Source organism: Macrobrachium rosenbergii, chromosome 16, assembly GCF_040412425.1.
Source record: "Macrobrachium rosenbergii isolate ZJJX-2024 chromosome 16, ASM4041242v1, whole genome shotgun sequence".
NCBI classification, from domain to species: Eukaryota; Metazoa; Arthropoda; class Malacostraca; order Decapoda; family Palaemonidae; genus Macrobrachium; species Macrobrachium rosenbergii.
Window position 1 is genome coordinate 58,049,478 of NC_089756.1, and position 15,616 is coordinate 58,065,093.

The 15,616-nt window shown below is 36.2% G+C and overlaps 1 protein-coding gene across 18 annotated transcripts in view; it reads left to right on the plus strand.

Moving 5' to 3' along the window:
- The window catches only part of mri (mrityu), a 483,153-nt gene that overhangs the window by 293,482 nt on the left and 174,055 nt on the right, over positions 1-15,616 (plus strand). For 3 of the 18 annotated variants that reach the window (XM_067119179.1, XM_067119186.1, XM_067119180.1), the window contains exon 4: positions 4,915-4,960. The exons of the other annotated variants lie outside the window; for them this stretch is intronic. In XM_067119179.1, coding sequence (XP_066975280.1) covers positions 4,915-4,960 — 46 coding nt within the window. The remainder of the gene's footprint in view (positions 1-4,914; positions 4,961-15,616) is intronic. 18 annotated transcript variants of the gene reach the window in all.

Sequence of the window (15,616 nt, forward strand, 5' to 3'; positions counted from 1 at the left end):
CGTAGGGGGTTAGTGCCGTCAGTGCACTTCATGCGGTGCATTGTAGGCATTACTTAAGGTTCTTTGCAGCGTGCCTTCGGCCCCTAGCTGCAACCTCTTTCGTTCTTTTTACTGCACCTCCTTTCATATTCTTTTTCTTCCATTGTACTTTTCACCGTCTCCTTACAGTTGATTCATTGTGCAACTGCGAGGTTTTCCTCCTGTTACACCTGGCAAGCCTTTTACTGTCAATTTCCGTTTCAGCGCTGAATGAACTCATAGGAGTCCCAGTGCTTGGCCTTTGGCCTAAGTTCTATATTCAGTTCAATTCAATTCTTACCATATGATTTTGGCATCTCAAGACACTTATTAGCCCTTTACCATTTCTGTTTATCAACTCATTTCTCAGTTTAATTGATTTTACTTTCATTTGTATTTAACTGTCACTCTTGACTTCAAAAAGGGAAAGTTGGCTCAGCAATGCCTCATGCATTCAACTTCGTCTTTCGGAGACACCGTGATTCTCTTGTGATGTTTTGCACCCAGCATGCTCCCTCCCTTTCATTCTTCGCCTGTCTGTTCTGTGACTCTTCTCTTCTCTTCTCTTCTCTCATCCTACCTTCATCCGCTACATTTATTTCCAAATCCTGTACGATTCAGAGCTTCGCTTATTCCATCATCCATGGCTGCATCCTCTTGGCTTCAGTTGAGCCTTATCATCATTACTCTTGCTCAGTTGTACTTTGAGTTTCCTTTTTTTCCATAAAGACTTAGTTTCTGGAGGTTATCTTCACTGACCCTAATCAGCAATGTGGCATCTGCAAACATCATTCACTCCACTCACTGTTTACGACCCATTTTAGTATCCCACCACTTTCCACCTACCCCTCCTTTCTCTGAATTTTCGATTCGCTCCATCCACAAGGATGTGAAATTGCCATTTAGAAGTAACATCATTTTGATGTTGACCTTCTTGATTAGAAAAGTCACTCGTCTGTCTACATATTCTAATAAATTTGAGTTTGTCATAAAAATCATTATTTGCTCTCACCAAATTACTTTCTACACCAGCCATTGTCGTCATCTTCCTCATTGTGTATAACTTTGTGTGGATCCATGCAATCCTTTTCTTTCACTCAGACTTGCTTCTCGACTGTTTCATGATAAACCCTTGATCCATACACTTTTTCCTATCAACTCAACTGGTACTGCTCCTTCATGATTTACTTTTTACTCTCTCAAATCAGATTCTTACTGTAAACATTAATTTGTCTACCTATATATATATATATATATATATATATATATATATATATATATATATATATATATATATATATATATATATATATATATATATATATATATATATATGTATATATATATATATGTATGTATGTATGTATTAAGGCTAGTGTGGTTAATTGCATTTGTGAGGCTATTAATTAGTATTATCAGCTTTCACTTTTTGTATCCTAGATTTTTGTTTAAGAAGGGGACTTCATCAGTAACACCATTTTAAATGCACGTTATTTGTTGGTATGTGATCATGTACACGCATGCATGTTTTCATGCTAGTGGGTGCTTGCCTGAGTGTATTGCTGTGTTGAATTTCGAATTCGTCGCGTTATTGGAAGGTTCCGTGCTAATCCATAGAGTGTATCTTGTACTGTATGTGCACGATTTCACGAAGTCGTATTTTATTTGTCCGTAATCATACCATTCACTGTATTATACCAGGTAAAACTATGAGCTATTCTACAGAAGTACTATAGCTGTAATGGCTGGTCTTTTTCGTCGTCTTATAATATGATTTGGAGATATTTTTCTCGTTGCAGCACCAACCGGTTTGCCACACTTTGTTGACATCAAGTGGACGTTTTCACAGATTGGTTTTAATCCCGCCAAGCTCCACAAACCGTCCTTGACATTAAGGTTCTCTCTCTCTCTCTCTCTCTCTCTCTCTCTCTCGTAACATTTACAAGTTTTTCCACCCCTTCTTACAGGGCTTCTCCTTTCTAGGAAACTTCCACTTTTCCATAAAACGTGAAGCTGGAGGCCCTTTACTTTTTAGAAAATGTTGACGCCTCATTGTTCCATCACAAAGACATTTCCTTGAAATTGAAAAACAATTTTCTGCCCCGGAAACATCTTGAAGTGCAAGAAATTCTCGTAATGTGAATACAGCTTAGCATACGGTGTATCCATACAGTATATTGATTTTTCTGTGTAATAAAGTCTGCGTATAGTGAAATCCATGTTTAACTCACTAAACCCTCACAAAATTCAGACGAGCATAATGCTCTTGATATTAGTTTGGTTCCATTTGAATATGACTTAAATAGCACAGCAATTTTTTCACGGGATAGTAACACTAATATATATATATATATATATATATATATATATATATATATATATATATATATATATATATATATATATATATATATATATATATATATATATATATATATATATATATATATATATATATATATATTAATGTGTGTGTATGTATGTATGTATGTGATTTCCTATACTTCACGCTTAATGTGTTGAGAACATAAGTTTTCAGTGTCGGTACTGGAACTTAAGTATGACAATCCCTCCCCCACCCTATAAAAATAGAAATCTGCTGTTACATGAAAACGATTGGTTGATTTTATCTATATATTGACATTATCACAGAAGAGACAGGAAAAACGGAATTGACAATCCTGCAATTTTGTACGTATTTCAAATGTACTTTTTGCGAAGGTAAGCAAACTCTACAGTAAAATTGGTGGGAGCAACGGGAATATTTTCCATTGTTTTGAATTACCCGTTCGTTGAAAACAATTTCCAGGGATAAATGTGTATGTAACAGGACTCATTAGTCTTTTACTCCATCATTTGTAGGAAAATAGATTATTCCAATGAAACTACACTATTAAGCATCACATTTCGTTTTCGAATTCATCATTTTGACCATTACTTCTCCCAAACATTAAAACGCAGCACGAACACATACATACATAAATATATATACATACTGTATATATATATATATATATATATATGTAAATATATATATATATATATATATATATATATATATATATATATATATATATAAGGTAGTGAGAGAAAGAGAGTAGTATAAGTGTGAAGGTACTTACATACATACCAACAGCTACTGTAACAATATAGCTGTAAGGGTCTGTGATGTTTTGCTTTGTGTTCTAAAAGAAAATAGACGCTGCATATATTGTGTTTAAGACTTTGGTTCTTATTAAAAACACGTATTCGTCTTTTGTTGTCGTTGCCTGTACTGGAAACCGTTCTTAAGGTGGCATTACTTATGCATCCATTGTGAGGTTATTCCCCTTTGGCATACAGTGCCGCAATAATGTTTTTGTCATAGATGCGCCTTTTTGCTAATGGTGTGCAATTGTTTATTCCCTCATGGTTTGCAGTTCGAGCTTAGAGGTAACGATTGAGAAGGTTTTATGATTCACCGTATATTGTACCGTTTGAAAACCTGAACAACATAAGGGTTTGTTTGGATTTGCAAGATTTCATTAAGTTTGTAGACATTTCGTACTTTGGACTAACACCAGATGAAGGAAGCTAATCCCAGTTTTATACTAATGTAATAAATAACTGATCCTTTATACTCCATAATATTGTTTTTTAATTGCCCTTCGAGAGGCCGCCATCTTGTACTTGTTAAAGAAAGTATACAGGAAGAATATGGAGGAGCTTGTGGTTGTTATTCTTTCATAAGGCTTTCATGTTATAGAAAACTTGTTTTCTCTAGCTCGCCTGAGGTTTAAAATAAGTGGAAATGTCGGTTGTTGTTGTTGTTGTTGTCTTCATCGTGTGATAAAACAGAGCCACTTTTATGAAACAGAAAGGAAGGGACCCTCTTTACACTTACCTCTTCATCGAAGTGTTTGATTTTTGGAGCAAAGAGCTTGTTTGGGAAATTTTTTTATAGATGTTGTTGGTTAGCTGTCGAAAATATTTAATATAATTCAGTCCTCAGTTGGGCCCTTGTCTCACTCCGTGTAGGACTTCATCTGTGTCTTTTTTTTTTTTCTTCAAGAGTCCCTAATTCACTTACCATAGTTGGTTGAGAGTCTTTTTCGTTGTATCTCTCTGAGAGGGTTGATGGCTGTATTTGGGACCTTGGTCAGGTGTATTATAATTCTAGCAAGTGTTAATTTTGGTGACGATTAATTAAACTGTTCACTGCAAGCTCATAACTTTCTCTCTCTCTCTCTCTCTCTCTCTCTCTCTCTCTCTCTCTCTCTCTCTCTCTCTCTCTCTCTCTCTCTCTCTCTCTCTCAGAAGTTCATTTCTAATTGTCGGGAGACAGGGTGTTTATAACCTCACAACTTACGCAGTAAGCTTAAAGTATAATGGATCGTCTGTATGAAGCTTTCTGTTATTACCATAGTATTTATCCTAACCGCTCTTTCGTACCGCCTGATTTGAAAGTAAGTTATTCTGTATTCTTTACGTGTAATTTGAAAGGCGTCCTGGTCTGCATTTCAAGATAAATTCAGAAATGCTGAAGAGAAAATTTGAGACATTACCCGAAGCAATTGGCTTAACGAGGTGTAATTGGACGAAGGGAGAAAAAGAACGGGAGGGGAACGTTTCTATTTAGAAAGTATGCGAAGGGCGGTGTCTTATGCGTTGCACGGAAATGCAGTGAATAGAGGTGTTGTTGATTATGCTATTAGAAGATTTTGTTGCAGTTACAGGGGCGCTGGACTTATTTATTCTGTGGCTTTATTATGTTTTTATTTCTTTTTTAGAATATTTCTACGCGTAGGTAGCAAATGCAGATATTCGGAACTATAGGTGTATTGTAGTAATTGTAGTATTGTTGTTGTTTTTGTTTGTTTTTACCCTGCTTTAAATGTATCTTCTTTTTCCTTTCAGGTAAGTGTTGGTGTTCATACAGGAGTGATCTTCTCGTAGGTGAACTGTAAGTAGTAGTAGAAGTAGTAGTAGTATCTAAAGTCTTTAGTGTTGTTGTCATGTTGACATCACTTAATAAACTTGCACGTGATCACTCGTGCATTTTCAGTGGATGGCAAGGTGTTAATTTGTTCTATTGCGAGACTTGCTGTGCTAATCAGTGCAATGATTAGTTTTGTGTTGAAGCTATTTATTTTTGCTCTGGATTGGCGTATGTTTGCCTTAGTCTGGTTTGAGTTTCACGTAGCTGACCATAAATGCTCATGCGCACGTACACCCACACACTATTGAAATATTGAGGGTTGATTGAAGGATACAGTTGGTAAGATAATGCGATGAAGAGGTGCAGAACATTGCTTGAAAGTGTCTATCAGAAGAAAGTAAACGGCTAAGTGGAAATAGGAAAAGAGATCGATTAATGTTAGTGCATGGGTTGGCCAGCATAGGAAAGTATTTATATCATACAGTTGTTCTCTATAGAGATGTATAGGTATTTTTTTTAGTGAAGAGAAGAGTAGCGAATGAAGCTCAAATCCTGAACCTAAAAGGAATGTTGTGGTACTAAGGGAATATATAATATAGTAAAGCTTATGGTATTTGTTGTAAAAGTAAAAATTCAATATGGAGGAGGGGGCCTGGGGTGAAAAGTAGCTAATTGGTTCAAGATGGAAGGAAAGAATCTGAATATATTTGGGTAAAGGCCAAACTGATTAAGGGTAAATGTTTGATATAGATTTGAGAGAATCCTTGAGAAAATAAGTTACTGGGTCTGTCTGTCTAAATAATAAATGAGGGATGGGGTGTTCCAAATGCCCTGAGAGAGACCTTGTTGTGTTTTTGGCTGCGTTAAGTCGTTAAATTTTAATATTTAAATTGGTTTTTATTTGGTGAAGTGAAGAATGAAAGGACATCATTTGTAGTGCCGTATTTTTAAAAAAATGTTTTAAGACATAACAACACCCTACGTCTTCCTAGCAATTCTGCGGTAATATGAACCCAGCTTTCAGTGACTTCAGAGGCTGGATGAATTTGGTATGCAGTAAATCATTGCTTATATTCTCGTTTATTAATTAAAAGCTCATATGTTTGGAAATTCGCTTACTGTACGGAAAGGGAACCGGAGTGTCTAATAATATATTGCTAATTGAAATGCCAGGAGCGATTAGATGGGAGTTTCATCGATTTATTTTATGATTTGGGTTTTCGTATATTTTGACTATCATCCTTAATACGGTCACTTCGCTTCGCTCGTTCTATTTATATAAATGTGGTTCAGTACTTTGTGTGTTGCATAGCAACTTGTATAAGGATGTTGGGTTTATATATATGTGGGTGTGTGTGTTTATGCACATTCCTGCACGCTTGTTTGTATGCATAATTGTGGGTAAACAGTCATACATTGTATTATCTTCGTTCTGCGGTCAAATAATACGTATGCATGTAGACCTATTCTGTACCATGACAGCATTTTTAATGTAGAGAAACTGGTCTCATCATTACTGAATCACACTCGTTCTTTCATTAATATTAGTTTATATAAACGTTCATACTTAATGCATATGAATGTTTGTTTACTTTCTCATATGTTTATTTTCTGAATTTTAATTCGACTCGGGCGTTTTAATGATTTCTAAAGCGTCATTCTTTTAATTGCTTGATTATTTCTGTATATTCAGAAAATGTATAATAATGGCATTTTGGAACGATTTGGGACTACCAGAAAACGAAATTGTGTGTCAGCAGTAATTAAAATTCTGATTGCTCTGGTTTTTCCTTTGGTCGCGATATACTAATTAGGAATTTTATTATTGAATTTTAACTCGGCCTGCTATTTGTCTTTATACCAATTATGTATCGTTTTGTAAAGAATTTAGATACTTGTGAACACGATTTTTGCATATGTGTATATATATATGTACTGTATATGTATGTATGTATATATATATACATACATACATACATACACAGTATATATACATAGGCAAATATCGTGTTCACGAATATCAAAATTCATTACAAAACAATAATTATAGGCATGGTGAAGAAAAATACCAGGCGTTGATAGAATGTTAATAATAGAATTTCCAATGATTATGTGGTTACCAGAGGAAAATTTAGACCAATCAGCGATTTAAATTGCTACCGTGATTCAGTTTTGTATTAGGACACTCTCAGTTGGTAGCACATTATAACACCACAAATCTTTGAGATCAAGATAGTGGTTGCTTGATATTAGAGGTGCAAGATGATAACAGCATCTTTATTAGTTGTAATCTTCATGCAGTATGTTCGATAAAGTGACGTTCCGCTTTGTTGCGCACTTCTTGGAAAATACTTTTAGATCGCCAACCTTCAATGTGTCTCCATCCAGAAGGAGAGTTTTACGAGAATTCTGGTTGTCGAAAGGAAGTGTCTTGTAATGTGGTTGAACTTATGATTTCACCTCTTCATTTGAGTACAAAAATAGTTCCTGTGGCAACCATACACAAAACTTACTTGATTTACCATTTATCCATCGTAATTTCGGCAGAAGAATGACAAGTTTGATCTCTGAACAGTTTACTCAGTATAGAAACCCAATTTCAACCGGGCACTTTAGCGTTTTAGTACATTAATGAAATAATAGTGTTATCGTGGTAGCACAGACATGCAGTATTGTTATTTGATATGAAGCACCTCTTATTTTACTCGAGAGATATATTTCTTAGTATCCATATATTTGCTACACACATATGACCATATATATATGCATATCATGCATACACAAGCGCACTTTGATAAGCACACATTGTTATATATAAACTCTCTTAACGCTTGGATTGAATTAAATTACAAAATATTTTTGTGTAATGTAACCGCTTCGGGGGTGAAGGAAGTTACTGTAAAAGCGTTCTTCGAAACGTTAAGATGAAACTGAAAGACAGATCCTCAATTAAAGAACAAATAAAGATAAAAAAAAATATATATATATATATATATATTTATTTATATATATATATATATATATATATATATATATATATATATATATATATATATATATATATATATATATATATATATATATATATATATATATTGAATACACAAGAAAAGAGAAAAGCAAAATAAAGACTTGAAAATATGCAAAGAAAGGGGTAGATTGTAATGAAAGAAATTCTTTGCAATATATCCTCAAATTCTGATCTAAAAAGGTTTTCGTCCAATCCCCCCCAGGGCAACGTGCAGCTCTTTTATTGTGGCCGTTTTCTCAGTCATTCTTTCAGTATGGAGTCCTCATCTGATGTTTCCCTCTCCCTCGCTCGCCCGCTCTCTCCTGTAATTTCGCTATGGTCACTTTCTCTTCACTTCTGTTTTCTGACACACATTCAACTGTTATCCCTCTCCTCCTCTCCTTTTTTTACCATTTTGGTTATTTGTTGGTCGCTCTTTTTACAGTGCTAGTGCAAATTATATATATATATATATATATATATATATATATATATATATATATATATATATATATACATATATACATGTATATATGTATATATGTTATATGTATGTGTGTGTTTGTGTATAATTATATATATATATATATATATATATATATATATATATATATATATATATATATAATGAATGTCTTTTACTGTAATACCACAGTATAATATGAAGATAAAAAGGCCCATAAAACACTATTTGAACGTTGCAACAATATATTTCAGCGTGTGTGTGTGTGTGTGTGTCGGGGACGGGCGTGTTGGAGGTCTCTCTCGGGTTTTTTACCCAAAAAGAGGGGTTTTTCGCGCTTGGCGATTATACCTCTCATAGAAGGCAATGTATTAATAATGTCTCTACGCAATACCCGGCGCGTAAGCCAGTTAGTGTTGCGTAATTGTAGGTATATTAATCTACGTTCTGCCCCAATCAGTGCCTTCGAAATTAAGTTTCAACTTCTTGAAGCCTATTGGCCCTGGGAAATAGGTAATAGAGTGCTGTGTATGTGTTAGTGCTTGGCCCTCCCTTTACCACAAAAATGTCATCTGACCAACCTCTAGGCCACTGGCACGTAACGATACCTGTGCCCCACACACAAGTTCTGTACTCGCGAACAATTGTCTTTAATTTATCCAATACCAGTCGAACCGTGCAGATGTCGAGTCAGCTTTATAATCTGTCAGTGCAGCCTTCTCCGACGAGGAAATTAACTCTGCATATACAAAATGCAAAGACCTGATACTAGATACCATTCTCCAGGAGCGACCCATGAAAAGCCTATCCTCTCACAAGAAAGAATCATATATCACTAAGTGGCTAAGCACCTCCTCGGTGGAAATCTACGCCGATGACCCTTACAATCTGCCTCCAAAGGGGCCTGCAGATGTAAGCCTACCTGCAGTGTACCATACGGCAGAAAATGCCTTTCTAAAAGCAAAATCCCTCTCAGAAAAAATTGACAAAACCTCAGAAAAAATTGAGGAAGCACAAGACAAATTTTCAGATCTGGGACGTGATCAAAGGATTGCAGGAATCACTCGACAGTCTTGAAACTGTGGAAACAAATAACAATCTTTCTCGGATCTGGGATGCGATCAAAGGAGTGCAGGAATCGTTAGACAACCGCACAGCAAGCCACCAGACTCCTTTGCATGAGGCATCTAGTATTTCCTTACCTCCGAACAACACGAGAGAAGTGAGGGTGCGACACGAAGTCGAGGTGGCCATACTCTCCCATGAGGGAACTGCCCTCTCCCCTCGGATGAAGCGCCCACACCACCTACAGACCTATCGGAGACGACCGACGAACCCCCAACCTCCCCTCCCTTCCCAGTGCCTCCGGTGGAAGATAGATCTTCAGCGACGATCATCATCCCTCGTGAGTCTTCCGACCTTATCTCTCTCTCTCTCTCTCTCTCTCTCTCTCTCTCTCTCTCTCCCCCGCCACCCCCACCCCCCGTCGTGGGTGAAGGTGTGATTGATCATGAGGGGACGGGGGGCTGGCAGACACAAACAAGTAGAAAAAAGAAAAGAACGTCTCGAGTGTCCTCTGAACCAAAGCCCAGCATTTGTGAGTCACCTCGCCCGAAACCTGAGAGGAGATGTCACGTTGTGATTTCACAATTTACGGTCATCGGTGAAGCTAGACGCCATAGTAGAGAGAGTCAAGTTTCTCACGGGCTCCGACCCTCTTATCTCCCACGAACTCCCGTGCAAAATTAACCATAAAGTGGCCTACAGGATTACTTGCCTATTTCCCCACCTCAATGTTCTTAAAGGCGAGAATTCCGGTCCTAACATAAAAGTCTCAAGATACAACCTAATCCGGACCCTCCCCCCACCCAGGGGAACTTACTGACACCCCAAGTAGTTGTTCAGGCGCAGACTCGCCTTCTACCACAAGTACCAGCCATCCTCCCAAGCCAAGTGAATGCCCACCCTCGATGGCCAATCCTCCATCCACCCAAATGATCAACTCATTCATTTCCCATCTTCGTGAGCTGCCATGGATACACTAAATATAATCTCTTGGAATATTTTTGGCCCCAAGTGGAACATTCCTCCCTTAAACATGTGCAAAAACTTCAACGGCATCATTGTATTGCAAGCAACGCTCCTCTGGCCTCATGACCTTGCCATCTGCGATTCAGTGCATGAAGACTTCAGAGCTTTCTCGACCTCATCGATGCAAGTTGCAGATCACATCGTAGCCAGTCGCCCGAAAGGGGGCCTTTCTTTCCTGTGACACACATTATGGTGAATGTGTTGACCTATAGTAGTGATAGATTACTGGGGCTTCAAGTGACAGTAGGGGACTCTAAGATCCTAATAATTAATGTGTATATGCCCTGGGAAAAGAACGATAATTTTGATCAGTACTACATGATCCTAGGTGAGTTACATAGCATTATTTACGATTCTGCTGATGATCATATTGGGGACCTTAATTCTCACCCCACAAAACAATTTTATAATGAACTTACTCGCTTCTGTCAAGATCACTCTCTCCGAATTAGCGATGTAATGCTCCCCTCTCCCTCCTCCTATACCTATGTACAGAACAGAATGCACACAATTACAACCTCCTGGCTGGACCACTGCATCACGTCCCCTCAACTTTCTTGACTATTGTGACCTGCAACATTGGCTATGATCTTGCAATGGGCTATGATCACATCCCCTTACAGGTGTCATTCAGTACCCCATCCCTCCCTACAGTGAACCCCTTAACTGATCACCCACCTCCCGTTAACTGAGATTTTAAAACCAACAGAAAACCAGATCCTTCAGGGAAACCACGGAAACCAGGCTACAGTCAATAGCCCAACCCGCAGACGCCTTACTGTGCACTAACCCAAAATGTAGAAACGATCATCACAGGAGAGATCTGAAAGAATTCTATTCGAATATAATTTCCGCTATGCTTGCCTCCAGCAAGGATACCTTTAGATCTCGTCAAGGGAACTCTCATAATGTACCTGGAATGGGAAATGGGAAAAGGACGGAAAATTGCCGTTCCTAGATGTACTAATCATAGGAGAACAGAACAGATATGCTTTCATAGTATATAGGAAACCCACTTTCACTGTTTCCTATATTCATTTCTTAAGCTACCACGATGTCTCCGTGAAGATCATGGTAGGGTGTAACTTATTCCTCAGGGGGCTTAGAATATGTTCAAATGGGTACCTAGATAAAGTATTCAACACGATCCTCCAACACCTAATGCAACTGCTCTATCCACCACACATTATCGAGAGGGCTATTAACAAAGCAAATAAAATATACTACACAGGTGCCACTCACAACAGACAAATAGATTTTAACAACAAAATAAAGCTTCCATACGACGAAAACATCCAAAAAGCCACAGAACATCCCAGGTCTAACAATCCTTTTATTTCTCATTATTCCAAATCCATCGGGAGCTCGCTCATTAACATATATTTAAATGAAAAGGGGGAAGAAGCCAGAGTTTACAAGATTCCATGCAGCAATTGTAATGAGATTTACGTGGGAAAGATGGGTAGATCCCTCTCGCAAAGATTAATAGAGCACAAAAGATCAGTGCAGTATACTTTGGAGAGTTCAGGGATTTTCCTACCTACCAGGAATAAAGGCCATACCATAAACTGTAGAGGGGCGGAGCTGGTTTTCAAAAGTAGCTGTCCGCACATAAGAAAGATGCTGGAATCTGCTATCATCAATCAAACCAACAATATGAACTTGTCAGGAGGACATTGGAAATTGAGTGACATCAACGGGTTAATCCTGAGGCCTCCTTCTTAAGCAGGTATTCCAAGAAACACGACCACCAGACGCATCGCCAAACGGGAGTTAATAAGGCCAAAAACCACTAGGGAATTGTTTATTTTCTCTCTTTCTTGGGAAACGGTCACCAGCATACCATCGGAGACTTAATGCCACACCTACATATGCTTTGTATATATACTCTTGTAACATTTCATCTGTCCATATTTTACCAGTGAACAGGGGCACAGAAGGAAGTGCTCGAAATATATGGTTGCAGCGTTCAATTAGTGTTTTAGGGGCCTTTTTATCTTCATATATATATATATATATATATATATATATATATATATATATATATATATATATATATATATATATATATATATATATATATATATATATATATATATATTTAAGTTCCTCTTTGGTGGAGTGGGTTCCGCTCTCAGCTAGCACTCTGCTGGCCGCGAGTTCGAATCTCCGACCGGCCAATGAAGAATAAGAGGAATTTATTTCTGGTGATAGAAATTCATTTCTCGCTATAATGTGGTTCGGATTCCACAATAAGCTGCAGGTCCCGTTGCTAGGTAACCAATTGGTTCTCAGCCACGTAAAATAAATCTAATCCTTCGGGCCAGCCCTAGGAGAGCTGTTAGTCAGCTCAGTGGTCTGGTTAAACTAAGGTATACTTTAACTTTTTTATATATATATATATATATATATATATATATATATATATATATATATATATATGTATGTTTGTGTGTGTGTGTGTGTGTGTGTGTACATCTATGTATATATATATATCTATGTATATATCTGTATATCTATATACATAGATGTCTATATATATCTATATATAGATACATATATGTATATATACATATATATAGATAGATATATATAGATATCTATATATATCTATATCTATATATCTGTATATAGATATATATGTATATCTACACATATAGATATAGATTTATATAGATATATGTAGATATATATATATATATATATATATATATATATATATATATATATATATATATATATATATATATATATATATATATATATATATATAATTTCAGTTTCGATATTTCAAAAAGTTTTACATGTATGAAATGTATGTATGTGTGTATGTATACATACGTACTTTGATATGTGAAACTATTTTGAAAAACTGGAATCGAGGAAATTCTTTTCTTTTGGAAAGTGAATTGCATATTTTATTGAATGAAATGCGCTGGCCATCGCGTGACCAGCTGTTCGCAAATATTGCTCGAAAATGTTTCCTGTTTTATCCGCTTATGCATTTGAATTGCACATTGAAGTATTATTCCTTTTGTTGTAATCACAGCTTACGGTAATATTTTTGTTTGCTTGTGTTTTCAGCGTTTTCGTCCTGATTCATTCAACTTTGCGGAATAGCTTTGTAGCATTGCTTAGAATATTTTAAAATATTATTTTGTCAGTTTCTTTGATTTGGCTTGCTTTGTTTAGTGCTAGAGGTTTAGGCATTTTATATCTAATATATATTATAGCCATGCATAAACCTTACAATATTTTTGTTATTGATATATAATTCACAGTCATCTGGAAAACTGGTACCTTTTTGCTTGTGTATTGAATGTCATGAATGGTACCATTAGATATAGTCACGCTTACTATATTTCTGACGTTTAGGTGAAAATGTCAAAGTCTGTTGGACATTTTCCTGATTCGCCTTCAATTTTAGTGATGTTTACAGCATCAATCTTGCTTCTATTTTTCATATTATAATAATCATTATGGCTGTGGAAGGACTTGAGTCTAATATGCCGCAAGGGATAAAATACGGGAATGAAGAGAATCAAGTCAGTTGAGTTGGGTTTTGCTCTTCACTAAGATTACCGACGCGTGTATTTTAAGAAAGTTAAGGGTAGTATACCGGAAGGTGGAATTATGACTTACGGTTGCAGTTCACTTAGGGTTAGTTTCATACGTGATACAGATTCCTAAGCATTTTCTCTGTTATTAGTTTGCCTTCTCAAAGCGGCATATGTTAGAAATATCTCGTATTTTGTCCGCATGTATGGTAATCATTTCGCATAGGCGGTATTTTCGAAAATATAATTGCACAAACTGTCGTGTCTCAGTTATAAGGTCGAGATCTAGAAGAAAAGCGGGCGGGAAATTAAAGCTTTAAATTGAGCTCCTGTGTACACACACACACATATATATATATATATATATATATATATATATATATATATATATATATATATATATATATATATATATATATATATATATATATATATATATATATATACATATATACATATACATATATATATATACATATATACATATATACATATATATATATATATATATATATATATATATATATATATATATATATATATATATATACACACACACACACACATGTACATACGCATTACGATTATCCATAGGAACTCGCCATACAAGTACGAATTCGACAAGCCAGTTGAAGAAAGAAAATGCGTTACTTCAGGTTTGTGTATTGGAAGTGTTTTATGATCATTTCAAGAGTTTCTTCGCTCTGTCACTTGCGGCGAATGCTTCCTCTTGATTGTCGAAAAGGGATTGATATGGAAACCAGTAGGTATTTAGGAACTGGCGAAAAGTGTCATTCCTGCTTGTCAGTCGCTACGATCCAAATACGCCTGGAGAGGCTGACTGGAACCGATTCCCTGTCTTCTTTTCCCATGTTTTTTCATCGAAGATTTATCTTGTCTTCCCTTTCTTCTTATAGTCTAGATTTCTGTGGGCGGGAAGGAGGCCTCTGAATTTCCTTTGCATTTCTTAGTTTTGCTCTATATTTCGTGACAATTATTTTGTCATTTTAGCAGTAGCATGTTTTAGTTTTTTAGGCCTCTTAAGTATATCTTTTCGTTCTTCCAATTTGTTTTTTCAGTTATCTAGGTTTCTTACAAGTTTATAATAATAATAATAATAATAATAATAATAATAATAATAATAATAATAATTATTATTATTATTATTTTTGTTGAATATAATGGCAGTCTTGATTGCATTAATCTTGTAGATTATTCGTTCAACTCTTCTAATTAGTCTTACTTTCTTCTTCAGCAACAGAATTAAGTGTCAAAGTTCATTTCCCCGAAGATATTAAATTATTCTACAGAGGAGGTTCCACAAACGGTATAAAGACGATGAAAAAAACCTGAAAAACATCATCAAGGAGCACGTCGCCCCCACCACCCGACGAAAAATGTACAATTATTGATTATCTACTATGCCAGCAAGAAGACGAGCAGTCTTATTATGAAGAACAACCCCTCCCCTCGACAGGAACCGCTTAAGAAGATCAACGTGGTGTACCGGTACAGATGCCCTTCGCAAGGATGCCCTTCGACCTAGATCGGAATGACCA